Below are 25,909 nucleotides of genomic sequence, written 5' to 3' on the forward strand. Positions count from 1 at the left end.
GATGCCTCAGGTGCAGCATCACCATCCTACCCCCTTCCTCCCTGGTGCCTTTCCCTCTGCTCTTTGCAGTGCCCCCGAGCAGAGCAGTCAGCACCAACCGAGTTAGCTCTGCTTCCATTCCCACAGGCTCTCCGGAAAGCTGCGGTGCCTGCAGCTAATAGAGAAGTCCATTTCATTATAATGAGCCCTAAAAGGAGAACATCAGCTCTGTGTATAAACTCAATTATGCTTCCGTGGTCCATGTGTTAAAGCTCCCTCTCCCCCCTCACGCCGATGACTAATGTGTGTCCAAGAGCCTGAGGGAACGCATCTAATCTGGTTAGTGTTACTGCTGGTGTTTGTCCGTATCGAGCACATTATTCCTGCTGAGCTATTTGTCCTCAGCCTCCTGAGAGAGCCTGCTGCAGGTTAATCACAGGCGCGTACATCCAGCTTCCTCCCATGCATTTTCATGTGGTTGGAAACCAAAAGGGCAAGGGGGAGAGGGGCAGCAGGGACGAGGGGACAGTTCCTGGGTGCTGCCTTCCCCTACACCCCAAGCTGAGGGATAGAGCAAGAAAATCTGCCGGCCAACCCCTCTGCTAGACCAAGAGGTTGGCTGAAAATAAGGGAATAAATAAAAAGGCAGCGGGAACCCAACCCGTAGGGTTTCAAGGCGACTATCGGCCCCCCTCTGGTGGCCAAGCAGCTGCAGGCACCCACTGTCGGCAGCGCCGGGCTGCCACCTCGCTGCCACCTCGCTGTCACCTGGCTGCTGGTCAGGGAAAAGGCTCATTGCCAGACCAGCCGGCTGCTGCCCATCCTTCCCCTTCTCTCATCTGGAGCCCCCGTCCCGAAACAGGGCCCTGTTGTGCCAGGGGCTGCGCAGGAGACTGTCAGCTCCTTGGGGTGGGGGTGACTCGGAGACAAAGGATGTGAAGATGGGGACGAGGAGACAAGACAGCACTGGTTAGCATCCGAGAGTGGTCCTGGGTGCTCTTGTCGATGGCCAGGACACAGCACAATGTCTTACTAGAAGACCCCAGGGCAATATTTCCCTCCTACAATTTTTAGTTGCAGCAGTTGCTACCAGCGTGTCGCATGCTGGTCCCAAGTGTTAGGAGGGCCTAGGAGGGGGAAGGCTGCGTACCACTGACTGCCCTAATCACAAACTAGTGATAAGGTGGCTGCCAGTGCTCCCTACGTGAATGGCCGAGGCTGTTCCCCACCAGCAACGAAGGTTTCCATGACTCTGATCTATCCTCTAAGCAGCAAACTGCTTCTCTGGGTACATCCGAGCCTCCCGGCGCTGCTTTCTTCATCCTCCGAGAGGACCGGAGAGAGATTTCTTCCCCTGTGTCTCTCCAGCCACTGCAGTGAGTGGCACTACTCCATCGCACGGCAACCTCACGCTTCAGCTACCGGCGCACAAGAGAGCCCCAGGCAGCTGTTCATGCTGGTAAGAGATTAAATTTCTAAGATTACTTAGACAATTGCATCAGTTTACAGGGCTTCAGCATTATGCTAGCATAAATCCCTAAATTAAGGGATGGGTACGGGCCAACACGCTTCTCACAGCTTATCAGAGAGTTGCCTCAAGAGGGAGAGAAGAATGTGGTTTTGGCCACTGCAGAGTCACTCCCCCCACAAAAACACCCAAATTCACTCTGGCCTTCACATGCCTCACAGAAAACCCTGGAGCAGCCTTAGGCCAATTCTAGTCTCTCCATCCCTCATCTGGTGCAAGAGCCCTGCTTCCTTTGTCTGTATTCACTGCAGCTTGTCCCAAGAACAGCTTGGCTCCCGGCCCCGCTCCCCACTTCCAACCCAGTGTGCAACTGCCCACGCCCCAGCATACTTCGTAGCACGCCATCCCAGCAGAAGGGTAGCTGGAAAAGACCGATCAGGAATTTTGGGTGAACTTCAGCTACAGCTGTTTTGTTTTACTGAAAAAAAAAAAAAAAAAGTTATAGCAAATTATGTCTAAAAATGAACACATTCATGCAGCAACACCTCCCTCCTACAATCAAGTTCCATGCTCTTGAGAGCAGAGATTAGGGTTTCTCACGCATTCAATGAAAAAAAAATAGAGAAGAGAAAAGCAAAGAAAAACCACAAAGCACAAATAAGAAGAGAGTTTAACAGGAAGATTTGAAAATTGCAGACTGTGCACCGGAAGGCTTATGCCAAGACAGGCTGAGGTTCTGGGGGACTGCAATGTTTCCCATACATGTTTTTCTTTTCTAGTTCCCATAATCATATGTTTGAACTTTTTTCTCATGTGCCAGTCAGACACAAGATGGTAGCAGAACAGCCAGATACATAAAAAGCGTACATATTCACTATGGGAACGAGGAGTTACAGCTTGGTTCATAACGTTATAGCTGAGCTGGTCAGCTGAAAGAACAAAAAACAAACAAAAAAAAAAAACAACAACTATCCAAATAAAGCATATTTCCCCCAGTGCTCCACTCATTCAGGTTATCTGAAGAAATTCCTTCTCAGTAGTTCTACAATTAAGGCACACAAAGCTTGGCAGAGGAACTGAACACACAAAGCCCAGACTCCCAAGCAGCACAGCTACCTTGTCAAGTGGCCGAGTGTAGAACCAAGGGTCCCGAGACACCAGGCGAGTAGTTGCTGTTACTGAAGCTGTGCTGGGGCATGTAGGATTCCAGCATGAAGTGCACAGGCATCATTTCTCTCCCCACCCCAAGCCCATGCCAGGACAAACGGAGGCTGTGGATTCAGCAGCAGGTCACTGCCACCGCTCCCTCTCCAAAACATCACAATAAAGTGGTGACCAGGGCAGCCAGATGGCATCACACATCCTGCCATCAGGGGCAGAAACTTTAGCACCTACATCACGCTGAAGTCATCCAGTCCACCAAGCTCTCCTTCACACCCAAAGGGATCGTGTTTCTGAAAATGCCAGCCTCAGCTTGGCCCTCTTCCCACGAGAAATACCAGGCACGGCACATAAAGACATGTCCACGTGGTTTGCTGTGCATCATTTTGGTCAGGCTGCAGAGAAGTCATTCACCTTTAAGTGCCCTCACCCCAGCTCTAGACTCACAACCACAGATTTCCAGGGGACGCTAGGACTTAGTCTCTGGATTCTTCATGACACCACTGCTTCATCTGCCCCCTCTGAGTCGAGAATAAGAAGGCCTTGTTCCTGCAGGGAGCTTCAAAATAATGCCACCACCCAGTACAATACCAGAGGCAATCCCCAAACCTCACATATACTGCTCACTCTCTTCTTTAGCCAGCACTCAGGGCTTGACAGCCAGAACCAAGGCTAGATGCTGGTTTCACAATCTGTAACAGCATCTGCCAAGTTACATGGCGGACTGCATGCAGAGAGCCAATGCTACGCAGTCCGAAGATGGGCTAAATATTTGCACAGCTCAGGAAATGCTGTTTTCATTGCTTTATAGGCAGCAATGCTAACAGACACAAATAATTTGCAGAATTTACTCAAGCTTAAAAATTAATATTTTAATCCTTAATCTTAAAAAAAAATAAAAAACACACAGTCCAAGGAAAACTAGTGGTAAATGCAGCACTTTTCATCCAAGCTGTGAGCAGCTCAAGCTCAGAGAATCACAGCAATTCAGTAGGGCCTCTGAAGGTTACCAGCTGAAACCTTACCAAGTTGTTTGTTAGCAGGCACTTGCACACACAGGCACCCTGCAATCTGAAAGCCTCTTGTACAATGTAAGAAGACACAAAGGTTTCAAACATCTCCCCTTTCCCTTTCTCTTTTCATCCAGCCCTCTTGGCAGTACAGGGAAACACAAGCAGCATCAACACCTGCAGCTCAGAGTGAGTCAGGTGGCACACGGTGAGATTAAAACCTAACTGTACCAGCTGCATTCTTAACGCACACACAGGATTCCTTAAATACCCTCTGGCTTTACCAGTTGCTTCTGCCCATTTTCCAGAAGCCTCACAGCAGCGTGCGAGCCCTAGAGCAGAATGCTGCCCCTTCCCAGGATCTCACAAGTCCTGGGTTCAGTCGAGCACCCTGCAAGGCAGAGCTCACCCTTTCCCCTCTGCACATAGCCTCAACGAGAGGCCCGGAGACCCAAAGCAGCCCCTCACCCATGGACACCATTACTCAGCTCGATTCCCTCTGCACAGCCCAGAAAGAACACTGAGCAACAAGGCAGCATTTTTAAAATATTTTATTTATTATACAAACTATTTACAAAATCAGCTACTACAACCACAGGCTTCCAAATTTTGGCTGAACTCTGCCAGAAATTCAACAGAGGGAACTAGAATCTGACCTGTATCATCCACAGCTCCTGGTTTCTAAAAACATGCAACATGGCCTGCAGGTGCAGGCTGAAGCCAGACCCCAAAAACAGCTTCAGGAAATGTGGAACCTGTTTGACACGGTACCAGGATCCTAAAGCTTTCTAGGGAAGTGCCTCTATCAAGTGGGAATAAGTAAGGATAAAAAGAAAAGTAACAAGCCTGTGTCAGACGAAACATATGACCAGAGCGCATCCCCGCTGCCAGTGGTAAGGGCAGCATAAAAAGTGAACACACTTTTAAGGGTATAAAGCTAGAGACAAGTTTAGAAACATTGTGATGGATCCCAGGAACATGGGATCACCTAGGAGCCTGTGGAGACAATGGAGATGGGTTTAACTGACTAACAGCACCTGCACCCATCACAGTTCTGACTGCGCTTGTGTTGAGAAGTTCCTTGGCTCTGTACAGCCACTGAGAAGTGTGGGGTGCTGGCTGTAGTACAGTAAGAAACTTTAAGGAGCTCTTTCCAGCAGAGGAAGACTGCCCAATGTCCGGCTACTTCGTCCTCAGAGTAAAGAAGTCCAGCTCAGTAGAAGGGAGGATTCCTGAGGAAGATGTCATTGGCAAAGTTGGCCCATACCTACGAGTCTGGAGATGTTCTCAGCAGGTGAGACTGCAAGACAGGGCTGCAACGCGGGAAGGGCAGCAGGCTGCACCTCCCAGCAAACAGGAGTCAAGCCAAGCACCGCCACCTTTCTCTCAATCTCCGGAGAAAGCAGTCAAGTGGTGGTGCAGAGAAGACAGCAGCCACGCCTGTACTGACCATGGAAGCCACCCACGGTGTAAAAAACAGCACTGTGCTCTCCACCCAAAGGTCAGGACCCTACAAAACGGAGGCTGCGCTAGAAAGGGGAGCCCAGACACTACTGAAGTGACCTGTCAGAGCGCAGTGGTGGCACCTCTCAAGCTGGCAGTCTCCCAGCATCTCGGTGCCAGTGATGGAATGAATTCACAGGGCAAAGAATCCCCCTGAGTAGTCTCAATGCTCAGCTGGCTGCTTTTTGGCACCAAAATGGCTTGTATCTTTCTGTACAGAAGTAGCACACTCAGACCAAGAATGGCTAAGATGCTGCCTTAACAGAAACACTTTCTAGATATAGAATGTTTCCCCAAATTCCCAGTCAACTCAACTAAGCTACACTGGGAAAAGAATATACAGTTATCTTAAAAAATTCTTACTGTGCAGAAGTCTGCCTGGATCAGACTGAGGACAGAAGGGGGCTGAAGAGGATGAAGTGAATTTTTATCTAATATGGTGTTCTGAAGTTAGCTCAGGGGTGCCAGCTTGAGACTCTATTCTGGAAGAAATCCAGCCATTCCATAATCCCATGTAGGTTACATTGCAAGCAGCAGCAATGCAGGTTTCTCACACTTGCCAGCACGCCTTTGACTCCTGATCTGAACTAAGAAACTGCTGGGAACTTAAAAGATCTTCGTGAATCCTGCTTCACTGAAGAACCTATCAAGATTCCCAGGTGCCCGTTCCCTTTATTTCCTTGGGACGGCTGGACAGACTGCCAGCTTGGCACACCCTAATCGTGCAGGTCTGCCCACTCCTCTCCCCGCAAGCCAGACAGTGGTGGGTGTGATGTACCATCCGTGCAGGCTGTTGAGTGATCGTCTGAGTGAAGTTCTAATTAACATTTTGTGCTGGAAAGCCAGCAGCCCTGAACGGGGCAGCAGGAAAAGGAGAGCTCAAGGAAGAAGGTAGGTAGGACAGAAAGCCAGCTGCTCTGCAGGCACCAACAACCCTCTGCAAACTCTGCCTGAAATGCAGTACAGAGAGAGAAGCCTCAGGCTGCTGCATGACAGAGGTAGAAGCCAAGACCCTGTGGTGTGGCTGGGAGGAGGTACGGTGCTCTGCCCAGTACCATCGCCCCCACAACACAAGACCAGCGCGCATCGTAGCTGCTTACCGACCTGCCACTGTTCCTACATCACATACATACCCTGAAGGTGACGGTGGGATAGGCATTGGTGTTCAGCATTGAGGGATCACAGTCATGCCCATACCCTCTCTCCTGAGGAAGGAAAAAGAAGGCAAGGGCGTGGGACAGCTTCCTGTGCAACATCTTTAATCAGAAACATTCAGCGGAGGAGAAACTCCTCTTCCAGTTCATTTGCAAAGGCTCATTACCAGCTGCTGCTGGAGAAGGACGCTTCAGCTGCTGGACCCTGGTGGAGGTAGTACAGAATCACTGTCAGGGCCAGCACTTGTGCTCTGATGAGACTGATCTCCCCTGGGTTGCTCCCTCCAGGGAGGGGTACTGCCCATTTTTCTCAGTGGCACGGGTGATGGGATAGCAGCATCCAGAGCAAGACGGAGAAGGAGAACCAGAAACCCTTCTGGGACAGGTGCTGGAAGGAGGGACAACCCTGCACCCTTCATGAGTGATGGAGTTAGATGAGCTGTTGGGGAGCATCACTGGGGGAGTTGAGCCAAGACGTGGGAAGTTACTAGGGCTTCCCGTGATCCAGGTTTCCAGCAGAGCTCCACACTGGTCTTCCCCCTTCTTCCCTGAGAGCTACGATCAAGGCAGCTCAGCACGCTGCTTGCACCTCACTGCAACTTCTGCTCATGTACTCTTCTCACAGACGGACGGGTGTACAGGGTGCAGGGATATCCTGTGCAGTATTTCCGTGATGAGCACACCACACTCCTGCTGCTGTTTCACACTGAACCAAAGGGAGAATGAAGGAAAGGAAAAAGATGAGGTCTTGATGACATATTTGAGATATGGAAAGGCCACGTGACATCTTCTGGATGACAAATTCCTTTACACAGAGTCTTTGCCCTGCCTTCATTACCCATGTGAAGGGAAGAACAAGTAATGGACTGAACCTGGGTCTTGCCACAAAGAGCCAGGAGGTTGAACGGTCTCCTGGAAAGGGGAAAAAAATCACAGCATGCCAAAGCCTTCACAACCCTCGCTGATAGCTAGCTGCAGCATCTTGTGCACTTCTTCGTAGGAGTCATACGTAGGGAGGCACAGCTGGTTAAAACTGTAAGACAAAAGAAAAATCCCATTCAGGCCAGATCTGAAAGGGGACATCAGCTGATTTTAGACGGGTTAACACGCATATCCCACACATTACCTGCTATACGCTGCTTGCCCACCACAAATAGCCAGTGTCATTCCCAATGCACAACGCAGAAATTCTTACTCCTCCGGGATACTTACCAAGTGTGGGCTGTTGGCAAAGTACTGTGAGTTGGAGCCGCAATGATCTGAAAAGATGGAGAGAGTGCAGCAAACCCTCCCGGGGGCAGTTGGGATGAGCCAGTTGTGAACTGCAACAGCCTGGCCAGCTCCTCCTGTGTGAAGCTGGAGACCACAGTCCAAAACCACCTCATGACCTGTTAGGCAGCAGTAAAGGTAAGGTCAGCAATTCAATATATATAACATATATTTATGTAAAATATATAAAATATGAGCAGGTCACAAGAAGATCAGTCAATTGATCTTGCAAGCTAATGCTTTACTAACAGTCACAATTTGCTGTTTCACCAGGTGTGTCAGAGGCAAGGATTACATAGTTCCTTCTTAAAAGTCCTTTCCCTTAAAACAGAAATACTTCTGCTTTCCTTAGAGATTTTATTTATTTTTAGAAACACCTGTACAGACAACCAGGTAGGCTTACAATGGAGAAGCTCGCTTGCTTCTTGCACTATGCGAATCTTTTGCTTTTCCACATCCTCTGATACTTTTGCAGGAAGGTGGAGCCATCCCAGTGTTTACAGCTAGAACACTGCACTCCCAATCTCTCTTCAGCCTGGGTATTTTGGCAGTTTCCTCTATTTTTCTAAATGAAGCTACTTCCATTCCCATACTCCTCCCACTGGGAAAGGCAGGGAGGGATGGGAACAATTACAAGGCACAAATTTAGGCTACTACATCAGTAGTCTCTACCACAGCACTGAACTCCAAACGCTCCATGTGGGCTGCAATCATGATCTTAAAGCATCCCTTAGAGATAAGTTCACTACCATGAAAGTCTTCACTAGCAATAATTCCCACCATTTCTTCTTGATGTCCTGCTGAACTGCATTTAATTAGGGTTTTGTTGGCTCTTCTTAAAAAGAACGTGGCTGCTGGATTTTTCCTGCTTCCAACTGATTAAGAATCTCTGCTCAGCAAGGCTGAAGGTTAGCCCTCTGGGGGAATGTTATTTCATAATGCTTGGAGTCATGCTCTTGACTCCCAGATCTTGCAGTTTGTCCTTCCGTAAGCCTGATTTCCAACCAAGAAAGCTGTTCCCAGTTTAAGCTGCCTGCTTCTGTAGTTGGGCTAATTGCTGACAGCACACAGGAGGGAGAAAGCTTTTCACCTACCTTCTCACGGAAGTGCCAAGATCCTCCTACCACTACAGCATGTGCCTTGAAGTCACAGACACTGATATCTCCAGTACCACACATAAGCAACTGAAAGACGAGAGACTGCAGTCAGACAGAAGGCCAGAAAACAAAAACACAGCTACTGTCCGAATCATAAATGCTTAAAATGCTTAGAGAAGAAACGTTTTGGCTTTATTCCAGATCCAAAAGCTCTCCATTTGTCAGAGAGGAGGGGAAATAAGGGTAGAGATGCTTAGGGAGCCAGCAATTACCTCAAGTTCATTTTCATCAAAAATAGCCAGTAGATTCTCAGGAACTAATTCATTAAGACCTAGAAGAAAAGAAGAGAGAAGAGCAAGCAAGTGCTGGCCCCAAGGACATAACAGCAGAAAAGAGAGGGAAGCAGAGAGCATGTTACCTTTCAAGAAGTGATCTACCTCCTCCCTAACCTGATTGGCCAGCCTGTACTGTGCAAGCAGATTCAGATAAAAAATTTTATTTTCATTGGTTACTGGTACTTGAGCTCCTCCAGTCACCAGTTCAACCACCTGAAAACAGGAGAACACTTCACATGAGTGTGACCAGCAGCATTCCTCAAACCTGAACTCCCACCCAGAATAAATCCTCCTTGCTAACACCTAGAGTAAGCTCAGTTTTCTGGGGTACACAATCCTCAGCCTCCCCTGGTACAGTTTGGAAGGAGTTAAACTGCCCCATGTTCAGGAACTGCCTCCTCACCTTCTCCAGCTGTCCTGTTTTACTATACTTCTCTTCAGCGAAGACCAGATCCATCTCACTCACATCATTGTTCAGTATGAAACAAACTTTTGATTTATAGAATTCTGGGTCATCTGTTTCAAAATACTGAGCAGGGAAAAAAAAAAAAAAAAAGAAAAGGAGAAAGGAATGTGAGAAAGAAGAGGCAAGAGAAAAAATTACATACGTTGCTAGTGAGGACTTTGAATATGTTTCTACCACATTGATATTCCTCCTTTTCCCAGACCAAGCTTTACCTTGTAATGCATACGGAGCCCTATGATCTGAGCCAGGAAGGATCTGGTGAAGCGAGCTCGCACCAGCTGTTTGTAAGCACCTCCCAGGGATGACTCATAAAGACACTTTCCTACCAGGCGGCCGGCGAATTCATACAGTTTGAGTCGTACGCACGTGGGACGCACTGGATTCGGATGCACCTGTAAAGAGAAAATAAAATGAAATACTTGAGTACCAGACAAGGCTAGCACAAACAGTAGGTACAGGACCAGCTCAAGCCGCATTTCTCAGGTGTCCAAAGAACTTCAGGGTAATATCCTCAGAGCCAAGCAATTGAATGAAATGCCTGAGCCTGCCTATGAAGAATACAAAGTGGTTCGCATCCACAGGTCAGAGGCTGTGTGAGAGCAGAAATGGATTCTGAAACACTCAGACCCAACAAAACCTCTAAACGCTCTGATGCCACCTCCTCTTCTCCAGAAATCCAGCCTTCCCTGCTGACTGCTATGGTGGTAAAATTATTGGTACTTAAGACTTGAGAGGTCTGGCTAAGAAGTTTATCCTAACTAAAAGAACATTCCTTTTGACTAAAGCTAGCAGTCTCTGATCATTTCCAACCACCCACTTCTGAGCTAAGACAATACTGGATGTGCCACTCCTACGGGCTCCAGCAGGAGCCATCTCCCCATATTGTCACAGCTTCACTGCTCAATTCCTTCTTCCGTCCCTCGCAGGGGTGAGTACTTGGCCTTGTTAGCTGTCCAAATGTTCTCTCACTACAACCATAGTAGTTAAAGCTTCTGTCTGACCTTTATTAAAAATGTACTTGAATTATTACACATTTGGAGTCCCTATGTTCACTGGCAACCCTCTGCTGTTCCTCCAACCAGTTCTTTTGCATTTCAATGGGTTAAGATCATTCTGCAAAGCTTTGAGAAAGGCAGTGGAAGTGACTGGGCAGGCCTCCTATAAATGCATAAGGCTGCACACTTCTCAACTTAGCAGCAGTATTATTTAGCCAGCAGCATGTCAATGTACAGAGTTTAGATTTGACTATTCAACACAGGGAACTGCAGACTCACCAAGGCCTGGTTGTTATCACTAAAGCGGGTGAAGAGTTGACTGGAGGTATCGAATAATGCCTTACAGATGAGCTCAAACCACTCTCTGCGTGGACCTCCCCAATCCAAAGCTACAAGATAAAACAAGTTAGTCATTCAGGGGTCATCAACTTTTCGTGCATGCAGTTTCGTGCATGCAGCTCAGTATTACCTGAGATGAAAGCTCATCTCGATGAAAGCTCTGTAGCAAAAAGAAAGCAGTAGACAGGGACTCCGGAACACTACATTCTGCTCCCAAACAGAGCCCTGATATAGACATTTTTACATTTTTAGGGAGCTCCAGGTCCCTATGTAGGGTAGGGATACACAGCACCAGAAGGATAATTCACTAACATCTGTGAGAAAGTGAGAGCTGGAAAGCCATGAAGGACAGACATGCTACAAGAAAACAGAATTGCAGACTAAGAACTCCACTGTCATTCCCTTCACTTCCTCCTCAAATAACTTCACAGGATAACTCACCTTCTTCATCTTGAAAAACCACTTCGAAGTTTTTGCTCCAGTCAGAAACAGAAAAATTTCGCGTTGCTTTAAAAGACTGAAAAGAAGAAAAAAGTAAAATAGCAACAGCTGTCACTGCTTGGCATCCTGCAACCAATATAAAATCCTGCTCATGTGGATGGGCAATTTAAGCAACAGAGTACACAGGAAACACAATCTAGTACTCTAAAGTATAAAACGGAGAATTAGGAACTCCTAAGGTCTAATTCTTATTTGTTGAAAGCCATAGAAGCCAATTCCTCATCTTCTATTAAGAGAAGCAGGGAAACATTATGCACAAAATACAACTCATCTCAGAACCAGTATGAGGTTTAACAATAGTCTTAGCGCAACCCAGATATATCCCTCTCAAGGCTGCAGTATTGTTTAAAGTATTAAAATGCCTGTGGGTAGGAGCAATTTCTCTAAAGCACTTTCAGCCCACGAGTCAGATTTAAAAAAGGAACCTCTCAGAGAGCATTAGAAAAATAGCTTGAAGGGTTCACTGAGTTCATACTTAAAGCAAGTCACGAAGCAAAAAAGTAACAGTCTTCCAAGTGTCGAGAACTTCCTTTGTCCCGATTCTGGATTCCAATTAAAGAAAAAAAAAAACGCTACACAGCTGTCCTCAATCATACAGTTAGCTTTGGCTTAGTTCATCTTCAAATAGATTAGAGCATCATGCTAGTCACTGCTTTGGGCTAAACACACTGGTCACATTTTTGTGCCTGTCAACCTTGTACATTGAAGCTTACATTTATTATTATGGCACTGAATTTGTTTCGTCTTACTAGGCTGTAACACCACTGCTAATGACAGTGCAGGAATTTCCAAAATAGCAAGAAAAATAGTCATGGAAATACTGTTAGAAATGAAGTCATTTTCTATGAAGCTATTAACTGAAACTTAATCTTGTAAACAGTGCAAGCTTGTACGTGCAGAAAATATTCCAAAACACAGATTTACTGAGTGTAAATCAAGGGGAATCCCAGCCAGTCCTGCTTTCCCCAGAAATGTTTTTCCATCTTTATAACATTTCTGTTAGGAGACACATGTGGAAACAATAAGTCAGGATAACTGCCTGCTCTGTGTACACAGTATTTAGAATGTCAGTTAAGCATTGTATTATATGAATGTATCAGTTCAGGTCAGGTTCAGTGAAGACTCAATGCAAGAACTCTACAGAATACTTTACCGTCACACCGAACCACTACTACCAATGCAATAGTTCCATGTGTGCAGCTAAGTAATACCTGACATGAGAGCTCACCTCACTGAATAGCTCTGTAGCAGAAAAACAGTAGATTAGGACTTAGGGACCCCAGCTTCTGTCCTCAGTTCTAGTCCAGATGAACTGCCTCTCTCAGAGCCTCAGGTCCCAGTGTAAAATGAGGACAGAATAGTACCAGGAGAACTCCTACATTTACTGGCTATGCAAGCATTTACTCTAGACATCTCTCAGGGCCTGCTTTACTCTGACAAGTTCCTTTAAAAATAAAATATCAGAGCTGAAGTTTCCTCATTGCTTCAGAAATTGATCCCATTTTACTGGGCATTGAGGAGGAGCGTGGCATCCCACCTGTTACCAAACCTGAACACAAACGAGCTATCTTAAGACTTCCTTCTTCTTCCAGTGTCCAGCTGCCTAGTGGCATCCACCTTGAAACAGAAGGACTAATCATTTTTAACCTGGTTGCCCTGGCACACATCAGTTTGGGTTTCTTTAGGCACTGAGATGAAGAAAAAGGTTGGAGAAAGCACTGGGTGTTAGTGAAGTGACCTGTACACTCACCGACTCCAGCAGACAGTGACGGCTGACCTTCAGCGTGACCTTCGAATGAGGTCTTTTCATATGCACCTGACGCAGCTCTCGCTGAAAGAAGTTCACTTTGTCCTGGAAGGTCTCTGAGCCTCCTGTGAACGGTAACAGTTTGTGTCAGGCCTGAACTGCCAGCACTTCAAACATCTAGAAGGCATTCCTAAACCTAACCGTACAGGTCAGCTTTACAGTCCAAGGATGAGTTTGTTACAGCAACACCTGGGACAGAACTCTAAAGGCAGTTTGCAGTTACTCTTGCTGACATTCATATACGTACAGGTTTACTGTTAAAGAGCATGACAGAAAAGCCAAACATGAACAGCTGGCATGATGAAATACGTTCCCTGGAAGCACCACCAGTAACAGAAGGTGAGACTCCAGGAATCAGGAGTTCCCATCACAGGTCCTTCAGTGCTCACAGTCTTCATTCCCAAACAAAACTAGCAGACAAGCACTAACCTCTCAGCTACTGTACCCACCCCCTGGCCCTTTACCTATATTTTTATGCAGGGAGCGAATAAAAGTGGCTGCCAAGATGTTCCGCTCCTTGCAGCTGAGCTCCACAGGGGGTTGGATCCCATCATCCACCACCAGTGTCAGTAGTTTGTGCACAGGGTCAGGACCCAGGTATGAAAACTAGCAGCAAAAAGATGCGAGAAAGGGTTTAATGCATAATGTAAAAGGCACAACACGTACAGCAGACAGCAAGACCACCTGCGCTCTCAGACTCCCTCTGCTCACCCATGCGGATGCAGTTAACAGGAACACTACTTCAAGCATCTGGACTCCAGTTGGGAGGCTGCTTCAAACCTCATTCCCTAGCCTACAGGCTTCACTGGACACCGTCACAGCATTTTAGCATGGTTATGAAGAAAACAAACAATGGAAATGCAAAAGGAATCAAGATTTTTGCCCAGAACTGGGACAAAAAGCAGAAAGGAGTAACACAACTGGCTCCTCCTCATAAATATTAGCAGAATTTAGGCACTGTTACAGCATTCCAGAATCTGAATTTTATGCAACACAATGTGCTCTGTGGGCGGAAGCCCTTCTCTCCAAAGGGAAAACAAAACCAAAAACAGACAGACTCTCAGTTACGAGGACCACCTCTTGTGGAAAGAGACTCACCTTTGTGCCAGGACATACTCTAAAGGTGAAAAGGCGCCACGGAATGATCTTCAGGTAGAATTCTTTCACTGAGAATTGCTGAGCAATCACAACAAGAAGAAAATGTCAAAGGGCACGCATGCGTTAAGGGTATTCCCTGAAACACTTGAGGTACAGGACAAACATGGAAGTTAGGCTTCCCTCTAACCCCGGGGACTGGTTTTGGAAAAGTTTGGTGAAATCTTCCTGTGGTGTAATATATAAAAACCTTTAAAGTTGGCAACAGCATGCAGAACTAAGCAACTTGTTAGTAAGACTGTACCATGCGCACTTCTGATGCATGTGGAATACTAGCAAGGTACAGGTTATACAGCAGCAAGCCACTGTGCTCAGTAGAACATCACCAGTCTAATTGGAGGGTAAAAATTACGTACACTTGAGAGACTGAATTCAGGACAAGATTCTAAGGCAGTGACAAAAACAATCTGGAAAAAGTTACGTTCTATCTACCAGAACTCTTGCTATTACTTCTTCAATCCCTTAATTTTCACAACCAATTCAAAAAAAAATTAAACCAAAAATGCCCTTGTAATTGCTAAATCCAGGAGATCTGAAGAAGTTTCTTTTACAGTGCATTTTTGCCAGAACAAATGGCTACCAATTGTGGAACTGTTGCCTTCTGAAGAGCAAGCTGAGATGAAATTTTAGCATCTTTAGAGAAAACACAGAACTATTTTTCTGCACAAGTCTGTTCTAGCTGCAGTGACTGGAAAAAATGTTGATTGGCATTTTTCCACTGAGCAATTATGAGCAGAAACACCTTAAATAACAGCATAAGAACAGTCAGCTATTGCACGGGACAGATGCTCTAGGTATACAGAGAGAGATCCAGGGAAACAATTACGCAAACATCAGGAACACATTCATAACTTTGTCATCTACAGGGAGCCTGCAGTAGTACCCACTTCTGGGGATCTTCTTTACCAAGTAATGCAACAGGAAAGACTACAAAATTCCAGAATAACCCTCCAAGGATGAAAGGATGCTGAGCTCATGAGGACCCAGCAACTCATTCTCAAAGTCAGTTCTTAGTGCTGAATGCTGCAGAGATTTAGAAATCTCTAGCAACATCCTCCATCCTACAACTGTTTCATAATCCTCTCTCTTTGTCAGGAAAACAATTCCTGGATTAGCCATTTACACTGATACTTATCACATTTTCCAGAATGCTTTCAGATTAACAGATCAACAAAGTGAATTCATTAGTAGGATTTAGTGGAATTTTCTTTCTAATTTCCCTGAATGCCTAGAGACAATAAGAAGGGTAATTGTTTTTGCTAAAAATCTTATTACAACAGAATCTTCAGCTTCTCTCAACTTGCTTGAATCATGTTACTTCTACTTATACATCTATCCTTCATACTCTGACCACTTTTTTCTTTTATTTTCCCTGCAACATTCAAGAAATAGGAAAGATAAATCCATAAAATCCAATAAGTGTTTTCCTCTAAGTTCAGGTCTAGAGGTATCAAAAACTGAGAAAGGGAATTGCTAGCCTGACCTGAGCAGAGCAAAGGACAGGCAAAAAGGAAGCCTATTGAATAATCACTGACAAGATTCCTAATAGGCTTGAATGAGACCTAGAAAAACACTGTTTCCTAAAGCTTCAAGGAGCATTTTAATATTAATCTGTTTGCTGTCTACCCACAGGCAAAACTTTTTTAGCCAAATTTGTGGCATGTAAATGTGGAGCCAATGCATAGGGTACAAATAAGCTCTTCAGTTGTTGTGTTCCTTGAGCATGCACTCAGGACTGGTACTTTTGTGGTCTTACCTTAGGAGACACATAGCAGTAGACTTTTTTAGGTTTCTTCACTTTCTCGGGAGTTTGGCTATCAGAGGGAGAATCTTCGTCTTCATCCTCGGTTGCAGTAGAAGGACGGCGCTGGGAGGAGCTCAGGTGTGTTGGTGGAAGGTGCCACTGAGTGTTGGTGTAACTAGAAGCTTCATAAAGGTAGGCTTCAAAGTAAATGCTGACACCTGAGGTGGACACGTTGCGTTCTACAATATTCTTTTCATTCTCTGAAGGAAATGGATAAGAGTTGTGCAAATCTTAATGCAGCCCAGAACCAAAAAGTAAAGAACCCACAACAAATTAGTAAATTATGATTTGAATTAACAGAAGGCTACACATCCAGGGAAAAAGCCTGGTGAAGTGAAACTCTGATAAAGAGAACACTGGAGTGGGATGCAAAGATTACAAGGTAGTCGTTTGTCTGCCCTGACTTCAGATTGTGACTAGTTTAAAAAACAAAAACAAAAACCACCACAAACAACAAAAAAAGCACATCGGTTTCATACAATGATCCTCATCCACACAGCTCAACATACAATGCACAGCTCACTTTCTGTATGGCTCAGATGCCAAGGACTAGCAAGCAGCACAAACTGCCTAATTTCAGAGGTAAACCCCCCCTGAGATAGGTATCAAGGAATGAATGGTTTTATCTGATGAGGGAGTAGAACATCAGCCTTCAGAGATCTCCCTTGTCGGCAACAAATTAATTCAGCATTTTTAAATGAATAGGCACTCCTTGAGCAATTAAGCATGGTTGGCCTGCAGAGATGCTACATTCAGCTCTGCTGCACAAACGTGTGTAGCATCCTGCAAGAGAACACTCAGAGAATGAATACTGAGCAGCTCTTGACTCACCACTTAGAACAATGATGTCAAAATCACCATTGCTTATGGGCTGGTTCTGGTAGGAGATGCAGGCATGGAAACATCCCCTACAGTGCAACGTGAGTCGGAAGAACACTTGGCAAGTCTGCCGGTTGGACACCACAGACTTCTCAAACACAACGTCAGAGTTCTCTTCTTCTTGAGGACCCAGCTAGACAGAAAACACACAATAAAGAGGGCAATTCTCTCAGCTCACCCCGAAACGATCAGCCAGGGTTAGGACTGCACTCACCTCATGGATGGAGAGGCTGTAATTGTGCTCATCTATCAGGGACACGGAATTGCTGGTGGGATTGTCATACTCATCTCTGGGAACTATCTGTAGGGTGTGCTGCTGTCCACAGGTCAGCACCAGAGTGGAGAAATGGCAAACAATTTTGGTTTTGGAGGGAACCACCATCCCTGAAGTAGACAACAACAGTTTAAAGTCAGAAAGAACAAAAGAAAAACAACTAGGAACACAATCCCCCTTGAAAATGGATAAAAATTCAACATATTCTATGCCTTGACATTCAAAAAATCAACATATCTGAGCTCTAAAATGCGCAGCATGGTGCACTGGGGTCACCTTGGGTCAGAATCTCAATACTGATAAAACAAGCCCAATTACCAGCCCTCTAAAGTAAATCCTGTCCTCCATTCTAACCTTCAGCTCTAGAACTTGCTTTCACTGCAAATACAAAGGACAAGCCCACTGACATCCAAGAAAACCTGTAAATTCAGTTTATCAAATAAACTTTAGTCTGAAGAATACCCAAATTAAATCTGAGCTCCCCCTTTCTGAAAGGGTAGCTTAGCAAGCTTTGTATCTATTCACAATGCAATTTAATGGAGGTACCTTCAGTGAAAATGTGTCTGAAATATAAAAGATGCTGATCAAAAAGCAAAAGTAGAAGGAAAAAATTTAAAAAGGATAAAAAGGAAATCTTTCTAAAGAAGCATATACTCAAAGGTAGCAACTGTTCCAGGAGCTCAAAGGAACAGAGGGGGGTATTCAAAAGAGGAAAAGCATCAAATCAAGACAGCATTTCCAGTTCAGCTTACTTTCACAAAAGGCATTCTCTGAGTACTAGATGGATCACGAAGAAATTATTACAAAACTGAGAACATGCCACAAATAGTTAGGGAGTTTAAGAAGCACTAATGACTTATTCTGTAAGACAGCTTCTATTTAGTCACGTACTGGTAGTCACAAGTACGTTTTAATCACAGGTTATTGCTGGGATTTACATGTCGCAAGAAGATAGCGGTGAAGGGTAACCCTTTCCCTGTCACTTATCTATTTTATTTGGAAATATGTACGCCTAACTGCCTCCAATTTTTCCATATCTACTTTTGGAATAATTACAGGGCCACCTAAGCCTTACCTGGCTGAAACACCTTGTAGTAGGGGCTGTAGGCCACATTCAAGCCACCGAGTTTTATAGAGATCTCGTATCTCCCAGCCCTGCGCACAGTGAAGGCCACTTTCACCACGTTGGAATTAGGCTCCTGAAGAACTTCCTGGGTTACAGGAATATCAATTGCTAGCTCCACATGGCAGATGTGAACTCGCAGCCCCAGAGGCCGGTGAGCTGGGAAAGGCTGCCCGTTTTTATAGAATAACTGCATGGGAAATGGAGAAAAACATGTCAGCAGAAATACATGGTGCACAGAAAACAAGTCACCTTGCAACAAAGGGACAACAAGGCCAAGACCCCTAGCTCAGCACAGGAATAGAAACAAACAGCCAGCTCTCTCACACAGGCTACGTCCTCCGGAACCAACAGGACACAAGGGGGCATTGAACAACCTCATTCTCTTTTTCCTATCAGGGTTCAAATGAGTGACTCAAAAAGAAAATGCCTCCAGGCATTTCTTCTCTGCACAGTTAGTGTGTATCAGAAGAGAAAACAAGAGAACACACTGCCCAAAGAAAGAGAAAAGCAAAGCCATGTCCTTTCAGAGAAACAAGACTGTCTTGTCCATTTGTGCCCAGCTAAGCTCTCACTGAGTTATTACAGAAAACAACATGTTGAGGATGCTGACCTTAAGGAGCTTCTTATCATGCTGCTAAGAAGCATCAACATGAAAAAAAACTTGTTAGACACAATCACTCAGCTCCATCACAAGTTATCCAGCAGACAATTTTGGCACACCTTAACCAGTACTCCCTTGCATGAAAAGAATTACATCTTGAAACCCTGAGTGTGCAGCTTGGTTTGCAGGATAAATCCTTCCTGCCATCAGCAGAAAGTTACCACTGTTCCCTGCATACAGAGGGCATACAGAGCCTGAAGGAGTGTGTGTATTGACTGGCAGGGAGAGGAACCAGTGCATACAACAGCTACTGCTGGTGAATTAAGGACTAAGCAAACAGGAGATGAGTATGGTGTGCACAGGCAGACTGTTGGAGCTGCCATGAGTGAGACTGAGTGAGGTGAAGGGGGTAAATTTAAATAGCAGGAACTAAACAAGTCCCTTTCCTTTCAGCTCTTTTTCACTGCCTGTCCTGGAGTGAGAACTGCTCCTCATACACCAAAAGCAGAAGGGTTTTCTCACCTCCCTAAAATGGATGGGTACGGCAACCTAGTTGAACCTTTCTTGCTTTGATACCCTTCTGGGTGGGGAAGGTGGGACAGAAAGCACACGAGCCCTACAAAGCCTGCTCAAACTTTCTCCACAAAGCTCCAAACCCTCAGTGTTCAGGCCCCTCACCAATCTCATTTGTATAATTGTTCCATTCCCCCAGACTTGGTCTTTTGGGACTGGGGGGAGCAGAAGACACAAACAGAAAGCTTTCCTACTCTTAAGTTACATCCAACTTGTTTCCCCCCCGTCCCCCACTCTCAAAAATAAACTGAAGGGCCCACCCCTAACTCAGACCTCTGTCCCTGCCCCCAAAGATATGTGGAAACAGAAATATTCCCTTACGTGCACTCGGAAGGCCATGCTGTGGCCCACCTCGTGGGGGTCCTTCCAATCCCAGGAGATTTTGCAGGACCGGGGATCCAGGTAGTTGCCTCGCACGTAGTCATAAATAGTTCGCTCCCCTCGGCGTTCCCGGTCCTCATGCTGAAGGAAGCTGACTATACGTGCGGCAAGCTCAAAGAGGAACTTAATGGTGAAGAAGAAGGCTACCACAAATACTGTGATCCCACCTGCAGCAAGGAGAGAACAGAGGCTGGTTGCAGCAGCACGGCTGAGTCTGGCACAGAGGTCCCACCTTCCTCAGCCCAAGACGACGCCTTTTATTAACGACATTCTAGTCAATTGCGAATTAGATGTTCAAGGCAGAAGCTATTGTGCAAACATTTATGGCTTGTGTTATGCTAGAAGTTAGGTTAGAGAATAACACGTCCCTTGAAACACTGCAAATGACTGCAAGTAGAGGAGAAATAGGTAAAGGTGGTACCGAGTCTCAGCTATGGCCAGCAGATGCCCCAACAGAAGCAAGGAATTCCCTCTGAGTTGCAAATTAAAACTACAAAGATTCCTTTACAGGAAACAGTCAGGTAACCACACAAGCCCTGCACATCACATTAAGACTGGATTGAGAAGCATCATGGAGGCAACAACCCTGCACTAGTTCTCAGGAGAAAGAGTAAGGGAATGGCTTACAAGTGAGGTTGATGGAAGGACTTTGGGAACAAGAAGAATGGAGAAGGGGCAAGTCTGCCAGGTGGAAGGCACAATGCAGGGTGACAATAACTTCATGTTTGTTAGGTAGACTCTAAGCTAACGTGAAAGCCAGGGCTTTCAATAAATTCCTCTAAAGCCTATGGAGAGGTCAACAAATACAGTGGCAGCCTTTCCTTCACTTACCAATAATGTAAAACATCAGGTCCCTTCGGTGAGACACACAGCCGAGGATCACAGCTGCATCTAGAACACAAAATAGGCCAAGTCCAGTCCAATGACTCTTCCTCACACACATTGGCCTAAATTTAATCTATGATTCCTCAGGCAAATACCTATCATCCATTTTTCCTCTCCAACAACATCCCTAAGGCATTATTCCAAAAGACTGAAATACACAAACAGCACAGCATGCTACAAGGAACAGTTCTCTCACCATTACAGATTCAGGGATCTAAAAGGAGAACAAATTATCCTCAGAAACCAGTGACAGTGTGCTCCGGGTACTGCAATAAGGGGCTACTTTTTGCAGGATCACCAATTTCAGCAACAACATCTGAAAGCCACTCACCCAAACTCTCACACCTACAGGAAGCAAGTCACAAGTTTCTACGCTACCATGAAAGCGCATAACAGAGCCACCACCAAAATGGACAGAAACTGACCCTCAGTCAGCAACCTTAGAAAAAAGGAACAGAATAGAAGGGTAGTGGACAAGATCAACCCTACTTGTTCAGAACAAAATCTTCCTAGGGTAGGGGTGATTTTTTTTTATTTTTTTTTCACCCTACGCCTCTAGTACAGAAAGTACAAATGCAACAAAAAACAGTCCACCTGTATTTTTCTACTCATTTCTGCAAAGCAAACCTCTCAGCTGAAACTCTCCCTGATCAATACGCAAGCTAAAACCTTGGTTTTGCACACTGTTAAGATGACAGCAATTTTTAGAGACACCGATCTAGAATCAAGTTCTCACTGGGGGGCTGCTAAACAAACATGTAGTAAAAAGACTACGCCCAGAACAACGACATGCTCTTTGGTTGATAGGACATAGCTGGCAGATGGAACAAGCAGCAGCAGCAGCGATGAACGTGTGTGACAATCAGACAAACGATTTGGCATACACTGATGCATACAATATAGCTCACCATGTCACCAGTCAGTTAGTGAGAAGCTACATTGTGCATTCAAACTGCCTTTTTTTTGAGCAAACACAAAAGGGGAGTTATTCATCGGTCATCTCAACAGCAGCAGCAGTGGATGCTAGCATGCAGAAAGCTTCAATGAGGCACACACACACACCCTGCCACAATGGCCATCGCTTTCCAGCCCAACAAATCCCCTCTGCTGCCCTCCACGTACACTCCATCCCTCTGACTGAAGAGCAATCACGTACCTTTATACAACTGCCCATGTTCTAAAAGCCAAAAGGAGGGTACCCATTCTTCAGCATCCTTTTTCTTTGTGCCCAACACTGGGGCAAGCGTCAGCAAGAAGAGGCCATAGAGAAGATTATCACAGAAAATGAAACTCCTGGAATTTGCATCACAGAATCACTGCTGAAAGGCGAGGACCTGAGCACAGCAATCTCTTCCTCTTTGTGGAAAAAGGTTGTTCTGCAACGCTGCTCCTGGTAGCCTGTGGTTTGTTAGCTTCCCTGGAAAAGGAAGAAAGAGACGTGAGTTAGATAGATCTCCCCATTGCTGAGGACAAATGTAGCAACTAGAAACACGTGAGAGGCATTGCAAAAGTGCAACCAGATGTCGAATCCAAAGAAGCAGCACCGTGAAGATATCAAGGTCAATTAGGTGCGAGGCTTCAACATGCCCCCAGCATCCACATAACTATCTCATTTCATAGGACCCCCTGAAACCGGCAGGTTCAATATTAGAGGGGTAAAAAAAAAAGGAAAAGCACCACTATAACATGTCCCTGTAGGCTTCATTGAGCTCCTGGGTTTCCCAGAGCAGCCAGGAAGCTGTGTGCTATTCAAGAATAGCTCTAAGGACCAGGTAGCACTGGAAGGCCAAAAAAATGCCACAAAATGCCATATATTATCACAACCTATTTTTTCCTATGTCTAGAGCACTACTTACAGGCAAGCAGAAAGAGGAAAACAGGAAAAAAAAAAAAAACACGCTGCAAGCTCTTGGACCTTTGAGCAGATGAGACAGATTTTTGCCACCGATGTTTTAAACCTTCAGAAAACTGTTTAGCTCATACGGCATTTCAATTTCAGCAGCACAACCCACTGAACTGCCGTTTACTGTCAGTACTGAGATTTAAATAAAATCTAACAGCAAGAATTGATGCAGCCCACATTAAAAAAAAAAAAAAAAAAAAAAAAAAAAAAAACAGGACGTATGCCAGAAGAGAAGCCACAGAGCCTACACAGTTGGTACCTACTCATTCAGAACCCAGATTACGTAAAGGAGTGAGAATGAGTGAGAATGAAGCGGACCCGGGCTCACCACGGCAGCTCCCTGAAGTGCCACCTCCCCTGGGGATGTGAGTGCCATGCTCCTCCTGCCTGCCACACCACTCCTTGCTCCCCGCTCTCCTACCTTCCTCCTCCGATGTCTCATTGCTCTCCATCCCAACCATCACACAGAGCCACCTGCATTTGCACGCTGCCACTCAGGCTCTAAGCTTTCCAACTCGCAGGAAAGCCGTCAAGTTTTTGAAGGTGCTGCAGAAGAAGTCAGACTCGCGCTGTCTTTTCCTCCCCCTCGCCTCAGGGAAAGTCCCACCCACTCAGCTATTTTCTCCTTTCCTCTGGTTGAACGAACACGTTGCAGTCCCCAGGGGCACAAGTTCTTATTTCTCCTCTTAGAGGAAGCTTCAGGTTTATAAACTCTTCTCTCTGTATATTTAGAATCACAGATTAGCAATTTCTTTGATATTTCAGTTCTTCCACAGTATATATCCGACACACAGTCTTTAATGCTCACTTGCCTGTGCCACAAGTGCCTGGCTGAACCTCTGCTCCTGCCTGGCTTGGCGGTGAAAGGTGCGCACCTCCTCCCTGCACAGCTGAGGAATTTCACAGAAACTCTCCACGGCTTTGCCGTCTGTGAGACCTCCCAGCATCTTACAGCATCAGTCTCTTCAGGTCACCAAAAAAGCAGCAACACGGAAGTGACACTGTGGGTTCACCTACTCAAACTATTTCTGCCTCAACCCATAACCCTTTCCCTTCTGAAAAAAAAACATGCTACAAGCGACAGCTTCTCTCAAGAGAGGAGGAAAAGACCTGCAATTTCAACTACAAGGGTTTCTGAAGTCAACTAAAGCCTCCCGATCGGGGCTGCAGAATTTCAGAGCAACCCCCTGTGTCCAGCAAGCTGTCTCCTTCAATCAGCCCAGCAGCTTCTCCTTTTAATCATCTCGACGTGAAGCGATAGGCGAGGCGCCAAGTCAGGAGGCCAGCAGAGATGAAGAGGCTGTGGCACAACCACGTTCCCTCGAGCACACACGCTGGCAGCAGCTTTAAGGATGCTCCTGCAGCTGGGAAACATTGGGTAAAGATCCGAGCCGCTAGTAGCTGGTGTTCAAGACAGGTTGCCACTTGCTTAGCAGAATGCAGATCCAAATTAAAATAGAATCTGTGCTAAGAACTGCCACAAGCTGGGAAACTAACTCAGAAACGCTGCAGCATAAGGTGCCATCCTAGCTGGGCTGAAAAACTGCTGAATTGACCTTACAGATCCCGATCCAAGGGCACGGCAAGCTATGGTCTCCTGCCATCTGCAGGGAAAATGGGGATTTGGAAAGCTTCATCTCAAGGAGAAACACTTGCACAATTAGGAGAGACGGCATGGACCCGTAAGGTAAACAATACCAGTGCCATTGCTTCTCTCGAGGCAGCAAGGAAAACAAGGCCAGTAACAGGAATAAGTTTTGTTTGCTTTACTGTTTCTGCAAAGCCAAAGGAACACAAGGCAAATCTCCTACAAAAAAATAACCAATGTGTTTGTACATAGAGGGGAGCTATAACAGTGATGGCACATTTATGGGGCTACAGCTACAGAGCCAGCTGGGGGCATGCTATAAAGGACAGATTTACTCAGCTCCTAAAAATCTTCTATGCCTCTTGGAGTTTTCCTGGTGTGCTGATAAATCTAACACTTTTTCTTCTCTCCCTTGAGAAGCTCCAGCATTAAGAAGAAAAATGGTTTATAACCCTTTCTGTGGTTTGATACCGCCTCAGAGAATTCAAGCTGAAAGCACTGTGCTTGCCTCTGAGCAGGACATCCCCTCCATCCACGTGTGCAGTGTCCACCACCACCAGCATCTCGTGCCACACACAAGGCAATTTTCCTTTGAATGAAAAGACTTGGTATTTTCTCACATTAATGGAAGCGTGCACGAAAGAACAAGCATGAATGCTGATGGGAACTTGCTTTAAAATACACACTCAGAAGACTGAGGAGTCAGCTCAAAAGGCAGGGAGCTGACTCCTGTATCAGCCACCAAGGACAAAAGGCGCAATGACAAAGGTCTGTACAAGGTAAATCTGCCCTTCTCTCTCCAGGGCTGGCACTTACCACACACGCATTTACACACAACCCCAATGAAACACTGGCAACAGAAAAATGAATGAATATGGGTGAGTTCTGCCAGCTGCCTGAGGGCTTTTCACCCCAGCTGAGCAATCCCTCAGGGTTGTGAGTTCCTCCCCAAGCAGAGCGAGCCAGCCGGGCAGCAGCTCTCTGGCCATCCTCCTGGGGATGATGTCCCCTTTCCTCCTCCACCGCTCCCTTCCCCGTGAGCCCCCCAGCTCTCCTAGCAGTGCCGGCACAGCCCCACCAACCTCATCTCTCCCCCCAGCAGTGAGCTCTGGTCCATCACGAGCGCGCTTTCCTCAACCAACTCCTCGCAGCCTCACTGCTGGACCCTCGGGCACGTTCCCAGCAGCGAAGCTCTCCAGGAAGAAGCTTGCTCAGGGGCTGCAGCCACACTTTTTCCACCCAGAACCGGCTGTGTCTGTGTGACACCAGCAGCCACAGGTCCTGGCTACCCCAGGGACACACAGGAGGGAGCTGAGCGCGGCGAGGCCCGGCTCCCCTTCCCCTGCACCTACAACCCAGGCACCAAACCCCCCCTCAAGGGCTTTGCTCCCTGGGGCGCTGAGGCTCAGGATAAAGCAGCGGGGCTCCTTGGGGAGCCCTCCGCAACCCGGGGCCGAGCGGGGCAGCACGGGGACACCGGCTGCGGGGCTCCCACCCCCCGGCGGCCCCCCCGGGGCCGAGCCGCACGGCCCCGGCCCCGCTGCGGGCAGCCCCCCGGTGCCGCAGCCCCTTCCCCGCGCTGGTTACCGAGGGCTCCGGCTCCGGTGCGGCGGCTCCCGGCTCGGCCTCCCCGGGAAGTGACGGCGGGGCCGGCCC

General features: G+C 46.5%; 1 protein-coding gene across 3 annotated transcripts; it reads right to left on the bottom strand.

Annotated features, from left to right (window-relative positions):
• Positions 1-1,886: 1,886 nt before the first annotated feature.
• AREL1 (apoptosis resistant E3 ubiquitin protein ligase 1) lies at positions 1,887-25,886 on the bottom strand. 3 transcript variants are annotated; one of them, XR_014317568.1, is made up of 21 exons: positions 25,841-25,886; positions 21,919-22,179; positions 20,709-20,768; positions 19,818-20,044; positions 18,272-18,509; positions 17,137-17,306; positions 16,875-17,055; positions 15,996-16,243; positions 14,183-14,260; positions 13,549-13,690; positions 13,028-13,149; positions 11,218-11,293; positions 10,717-10,826; positions 9,655-9,834; positions 9,380-9,505; positions 9,060-9,189; positions 8,914-8,972; positions 8,639-8,728; positions 7,488-7,663; positions 6,255-7,308; positions 1,887-1,925 (listed from the first exon to the last, which is right to left on the bottom strand). XR_014317568.1 is itself a non-coding variant. In XM_082761107.1 (20 exons), exons 3-20 carry the CDS (start codon positions 20,722-20,724, stop codon positions 7,206-7,208), a joined length of 2,472 nt encoding a protein of 823 aa, XP_082617233.1. In that variant the 5' UTR covers positions 20,725-20,768; positions 21,919-22,179; positions 25,841-25,886; the 3' UTR covers positions 4,197-7,205. The 3 variants fall into 3 exon arrangements, 1 of the variants encoding a protein (XP_082617233.1); XR_014317569.1 differs by lacking the exon at positions 1,887-1,925 and having other exon boundaries at positions 4,197-6,326; positions 6,443-7,308; XM_082761107.1 differs by lacking the exon at positions 1,887-1,925 and having other exon boundaries at positions 4,197-7,308.
• Between the last annotated feature and the right edge of the window lie 23 nt (positions 25,887-25,909).

This window comes from Aythya marila (assembly GCF_965140915.1).
Source record: "Aythya marila genome assembly, chromosome: 5".
Classification (NCBI taxonomy): Eukaryota; Metazoa; Chordata; class Aves; order Anseriformes; family Anatidae; genus Aythya; species Aythya marila.